This window comes from Bidens hawaiensis, unplaced genomic scaffold (assembly GCF_021521415.1).
Source record: "Bidens hawaiensis isolate Kalapana, Puna unplaced genomic scaffold, B.hawaiensis_p1.1 tig00419389_1, whole genome shotgun sequence".
Lineage (NCBI taxonomy): Eukaryota > Viridiplantae > Streptophyta > Magnoliopsida > Asterales > Asteraceae > Bidens > Bidens hawaiensis.
In genome coordinates, this window is record NW_027504844.1 from 154,699 (window position 1) to 160,960 (window position 6,262).

The 6,262-nt window shown below is 35.0% G+C and overlaps 1 protein-coding gene across 1 annotated transcript; it reads left to right on the forward strand.

The window, feature by feature from the left end:
• The first annotated feature begins 674 nt into the window (after positions 1–674).
• Positions 675–5,451, forward strand: LOC143608517 (uncharacterized). The gene is made up of 8 exons (XM_077083531.1): positions 675–844; positions 916–1,028; positions 1,911–1,960; positions 2,079–2,312; positions 3,121–3,273; positions 4,206–4,301; positions 4,381–4,401; positions 5,064–5,451. Exons 1-8 carry the CDS (start codon positions 699–701, stop codon positions 5,229–5,231), a joined length of 981 nt encoding a protein of 326 aa, XP_076939646.1. The 5' UTR covers positions 675–698; the 3' UTR covers positions 5,232–5,451.
• Positions 5,452–6,262: the final 811 nt, after the last annotated feature.

Consider the following 6,262-nt stretch of genomic DNA (forward strand, 5'->3'; position numbering starts at 1 on the left):
CCACGTTACAACTCGTTTTAACAGAAAAAGCTCGTTTAAGCGATTTTTTTAGTTCGTTTCAACACTTAACAGCTCGTTTAAGCGATTATTAAGTTCATTTCAGCACTTAACAGCTCGTTTAAGTGATTTTTCAGTTTGTTTCAGCACTTAACAGCTCGTTTAAGCTATTTTTAAGGTCGTTTCAGCACTTAACAGCTCGTTTAAGTGATTTTTAGGTTCGTTTCAGCACTTAACAGCTCGTTTAAGCGATTTTTAAGTTCGTTTCAGCACTTAACAGCTCGTTTAAGTGATTTTTAAGTTCGTTTCAGCACTTAACAGCTCGTTTAAAACGATTTTTAAGTTTGTTTCAGCACCTAACAACTCGTTTAAGCGATTTTTAAGTTCGTTTCAACACTTAAAAAACGTAAAAGTAAAAGCCGAGATTTCATTTTCATTTTCCACCCACAGTTATGGTATGGTATGCATTGACAGCGTGGACCGACACGTGTCATGTTTCAAGTGGAGAAAGCAGATTACAAGGAGATTTGAAACACTAGATAACCACCAAAACAAACTCCAAACCGTCAAACATAAACATCCATATATCAATGGTGTTGTGTACACTCTCTCCATCGAAACACGGCAACCATTACCACTCTTACAGCAGCAGCAGACCTTCACAAACATGGAGGAGGAGAAGGTCCGCCTTCACGGTACGGATGACAAACGGAGGATACGAAGAAGGTGAACTTGACCGGCCTAATTGGACCGGTCAGACGCCGCTTTCTCGCCTCGTCGGTGCCTTAATTGCCTTCAAACCGATTTATTCTCTGCTTAAACTTGGCGCCAGACAAGTTCTAATCAGGTTTCTTTCTTTCTTTCTTTCAATTCCATTGCTAGATTAATATAAGCTAAACCACATATGTTTTTCAACAGCACGGCCGAGAAAACAAACGTGCCGTGGCGAGAAATGACCAACGACATTCTGGAATCAGATGTTTATAAGGAAATGGAGAGTGTTCAGAATACGTCCATTATATATCCTGACTGTAACTTTCTCCTTATTGTATTGCTTTCACTTCATCATACATTATAATCATGCTGATACATTTGAAAATGTTGATGTCTATAGAGATTTGCATTTCATATGTGTCATACTTAGGGTAATTCCACCGTGTTTTGGCTTGTAAAGGACACGGACCTTGTGTTCTTTTCTTTAACTTTAGCCAAGCAAACCAGTGTTGTAGAACTTGCTAGGCGCTACTGGCCTGGTGAGGCACCGACTAGTAATAGGGGATTAATCGGATTGGAATTTTATATGTAATTTTTCAAAGTTATACATACATACATACACACACACAAATTTTTTCACAATCATATATATATTTTTCCAAATTAAGTATAGTTTTTTTAAATACTTCAAAGATTTTGACCAGATTTGATCATTTTGACCGATTTACACCCAAATTTGACGGACTACAGCTTAGCTGACATTTTTTCAGTAACTCACTGATTACCGACTAGTCGCTGATTATACAACACTTAAATAAAACGGACGAACACAAACAACTAGATGAACAGGGTTTTCTTGTTCGTGTTCGTTTGTTAAGGAAACGAGCGTGTTCGTGTTCGTCTATGTTCTTTTTTTAACAGTATAAACGAACCTAACTGAACATAACGTAGCTAAAACCAATTAAAAGTTAACGTGAACAATAATGTGTTGGGCCTAAAGAGTTGTTAAAACTAGACTAAATTGTAATGGGCCTAATAAATTTAAGTGAATATCAACAAACGAAAAAATTTACCCAAGTATAAATGAATTTAAATGAACGAACGACACATGTGTTGTTCGTCTGTTTAACTAAACGAACTTCTAGACTATGATATATACAGTTATGATATATATCTAATCGTTGCTTTTTTCTAAACAGATTATCTCAATCCATTTCATGCATATGATGAAGGGAATCTTTCTTGGCTGGTAAACACTGTTCCTTTCATCTATAACTTCTAGAACATATAAGTTCTTTTGGATACATGTAAATAAGATTGTTTCATATCTTATTTTAAGACTAATTATTTAAAATATATGATATTAGGCAGCTGCAGAAGCGGAGGCTGCAACAATGTCAATGGTGAGACGGGCTATACCCGATGCATCTTCACTTGAGGAAGCAAATGATATAGTTAGGGGAAACTGGCTCAATGCTATTGAGCAACATCATCAACAATATTCGGGCAACTTGAAAATCAAAGACATTCTTGATATTGGATGTTCTGTAGGTGTTAGTACAAGGTTTCTAGCTGATAAATTTCCTTCTGCTAACCTCACTGTAAGGATGTCCAACAATTTCTTTCTTTTTTCAGTTTTGACTTTTGTATAACTGTATGTTTATGTGTGTGTGTATTGGTTTTTAAAATGTACGCATCAGGAGCGCATAATGCACACATCACATGATTCGGTGATGAGATTCCATGATCTGCGTTACATCTGATGTGACCTTATGCGCGATGCCACGCCCTATGCAGTTGACCAGTATTTGAATAAATTTAGACTGTCAATTGCCATGGATTTGAGATTTTCAAATTTGATTGAACAAATCTGACAATTGATCGAGCAATGGGTTTGAGCATTTGAACAATTTAGACCATTTGTTTAACAAATCTGAGCAGAAATTATGGGAATATTCTATATTTTAGTGTACAAAATTAACAAGTTCAAACATTACCCATAAATTGAACATTTTTGTAAAGAAAATAGAAATTTAAAATTAGAAGTTAGAACAAAGGAAATGATAGATAAGTAATTTGGTTTACCCTTAAGACAACCAGTTTTGTTGCAACTGGTTTGAAACCTTACATCCAGAATTATTATTTTGACGACTAAAAGATCAGATAATCATAACCACAATCTGCTATAAATGCTTTAAACGTTTTTCGTGAAAAATGAGAAAGTATGTTGGTTTTTATTTTACTCTTTGAAAATTTGCTTTTTTAGGGTTATTTCGAAGTTAAATTACCTATTTGCCCTATGTCATTGTTGCTAACCACTGTTATTGGTTTTAACTAACAGCTGTTGTTTAACTTTCCTATTTGGCTTCTGATCTGATTTTGTAAAACTTTTGATATTTTGTTCCACAGGGTCTGGATCTATCACCATACTTTCTAGCAGTTGCTAAATATAAAGAAAAAACAAGTCCACAAAGATCAAACTCATTTAAGTGGATACATGCAAATGGTGAATGTACAGGCTTGGATTCACAATCATTTGACATTGTTTCAATCTCTTATGTGGTATGGCCCATTTTGTGTTGGGTTAATTATAATATAAATTATCAAACAATACTCAACCTAGGTAGGAGTGTTCACGAGCCGAGCTAGGGTTAGCTCAATCTCGGCATGAAAGTTAAAAGGTCCAGCTCGCCTCAGCTTGAATTCATATAACCAAGCTAAAAATTGAGCTCGAATTTTAAACCAGCCGGCTCGGCTCGTATTTATGTAACTGAGATGAACTTTGAGCTCAAACTCGTAGCTCAGCTCAAACTCAGCTTGGTTTGAACCGAGTTAGCTCGTCTCGGATTCTCAACCAGCGAGCTCGGCTCGAATTCATATAATCAAGCTCAAACTCGACTCAGTTTGAACTCTAGTCAGCTATGCTCGGCTTGGTTTTGCTCGGTTTCTATAAAAAAAATAAATTTAAACTTAATCAAGGAATTCGTGGGTTGGACTTAGCATTGGGTATTCAGCTCATTGGTTGTGCTCAGGTTAAGTTGAAAATAAAAATTAAATTTAAGTATTCAGCAAGCTCACCTTGGCTTGAATTTTAAACGTCTTGGCTTGGCTCGAAAACTAAAATAACTAATGCATTAGATACACTTAAGACTATTAGTATAGTATCAAATTAATAATCTATTAGTGAGATTCCCCAATGCTGCGACGGGAATTCGGTCGGTATCGGTTTGATTCGTTACGGTACCGACTCTCGCTATAGCAACCAAGAATTAAAAGCCAAAGAATAAAGTCCTAATATGCCCAAAAGGATATCACTATTTTACGTCGAATGGAAACCATAAAAACGAATACCCGTACCGGTTCCATTAATAATACCAATATTGATTCAATCATAATCGGTTTCACGGTACCGGCACTCGTATACATTACAAAACCAAATAAATGCTTTGTTTTGGATACAACTATGTTTTCAACAAAATTATGACACTTTGCAGCTTCATGAATGCCCAGCAAGAGCGACAATAAATTTGGCAAAGGAATCGTTTCGATTGCTTCGACCGGGTGGAACATTTGTTATAACAGATAACTCGGTAACTACCCTCTCCTGTTATTCTTTCCTGCTTTAATGTAACATATCAAAATCTAACGTTTTTAACGCGCTGTTTGCAGCCCAAGTCTAAGAAACTTCAGGTACAACTCCTGCATGCATATACTTTCGATGCAGTAACAATATGTTTAAAAATTGGAATGGGTTGTTGAAATTAGGGGTGAAGATTGGCTTGAAAAAGGCTAAAAATGAGCTTAAACGAGCTTCAGACTAAACTGGAGCTCCTTTAATAAATGAGCCGGACCCCGAGCTTCACATCCTGAGCTTGTCTAGGTCCGTGACCCTAAACGACTTTCACAGCTTTTTCGTAACCGTATGGTTTTCTCATGAAACTTCCCCTATATATAAAACTATAATAAATGAGCCGGACCCCGAGCTTCACATCCTGAGCTTGTCTAGGTCCGTGACCCTAAACGACTTTCACAGCTTTTTCGTAACCGTATGGTTTTCTCATGAAACTTCCCCTATATATAAAACTATAAATAAAAAGGTTATGTAAATAATCATATCTATATATAAATAAATAAAGCACTACAATATATAGTTAAAAATACACTAATTGAGCTCAAGGTTGAAAAAATATTTTAAGGGCTTAGCTCGGGCTCGGCTCATTTACAAGCCTAGTTGGTATTGATGAAAGCAAACACAACCAGTCTATTTACACTCCAATGGTCCATCCCTAACAAAGAAACACTTAAATCATGTAACATAAATATTAGTGATTAGGCATTTGTTATGTTTGTAGGAATTATCGCCTGTTTTGTTTACGTTAATGAAGAGCACCGAACCATTTCTGGATGAATACTATTTGCTTGATTTGGAAAAAGCTGTGAAGGATGCTGGCTTTGTCAATGTACGAACAATCCTTACGAATCCCAGGCACCGGACACTAACTGCCACGGTGCCCTATTGACACATTTTTTTTAAAAAGTTATAGAAATGTTTTGAAAACCAGACCGCTTAGTTGTGTAATCGGTCATAGAAACCGGATAACTTCATCAATTATAATTAGTTCAATAAATCAATGGTTAACAAATGTATAAAACATATACTGTCTCTTTCATTCTATTCAATCATTATTCGGTTCTATGTTTATATGACAGACCGATCCCTGCGTCCGGTTTGGGTTCGATTTCTTTCTATTATTTTTGCATAATATTTTCAGAAGCTATATTTAGCTGCTGAACGTGTGAGCTGTGAAAGATTATAACGTGTTCCTTTTATTTGTTTTAAACTTTCAGCTTAACATGTATTAATAATTTATGTAATATATAAATATACTCAAAAATTATATATGATGTATCCAGTCCGACTAGTGAACCATTGAAACTATTGGTTTAGTGTAGAGGTGTCCAAAATGCTCAAACCCGACCCAAACCCATATAAGCTAGTTAAGCTTGGGTGAAATAGGGTCAAAAAGTATTAATCGGGGTATTTTGATTAACTTGACAAACCCGGATTATTATTAGGGTCGAATTTCGGGTTCTTTTTTGGAAAAAAAGTCGGGTTTTGGATGAACCCGCTTAAACATGCCGGATAATCTATTAAGTTTGAGGAAATTAAGACACTAACTTTGGACGTAAATATTGTTGTACTATTTACAAAAGCTTAAGAATTGTAGTTTGTGTTTCTTTTTGTTACGTACCTTTTAATTTAATTTAATAATAAAAAGAAAGATCACTTAAAAATATCAAATTTGATAGTATCAACTTTTTATCTCGTCAAAAGGAAAAAAGAAAAAGAAAAAGAAAAAGAAAGGGACATGGAGAGATCTATAATTTATAAATTGTAATGATATAAATAATGAAATATTAAATAAAAAGATAAATGAGTGCATAGTGAGTTAAGCCATATAGATATGCAATAAAGGATCAACAAAGATCCAATTTATTTTTTAATAAAACTCTTTCATTTTCATTAACCAATTTAGTTTCACAAAATTTT

Bases quoted from the DNA above. Each gene is read 5' to 3' on its own strand.
- LOC143608517 (XM_077083531.1), top strand. From the start codon at position 699: ATGACAAACGGAGGATACGAAGAAGGTGAACTTGACCGGCCTAATTGG. The intron at 1,961-2,078 runs GTAAACACTGTT...ATATGATATTAG, and splicing joins AAGGGAATCTTTCTTGGCTG to GCAGCTGCAGAAGCGGAGGC. The intron at 4,402-5,063 runs GTACAACTCCTG...TTATGTTTGTAG, and splicing joins CCAAGTCTAAGAAACTTCAG to GAATTATCGCCTGTTTTGTT.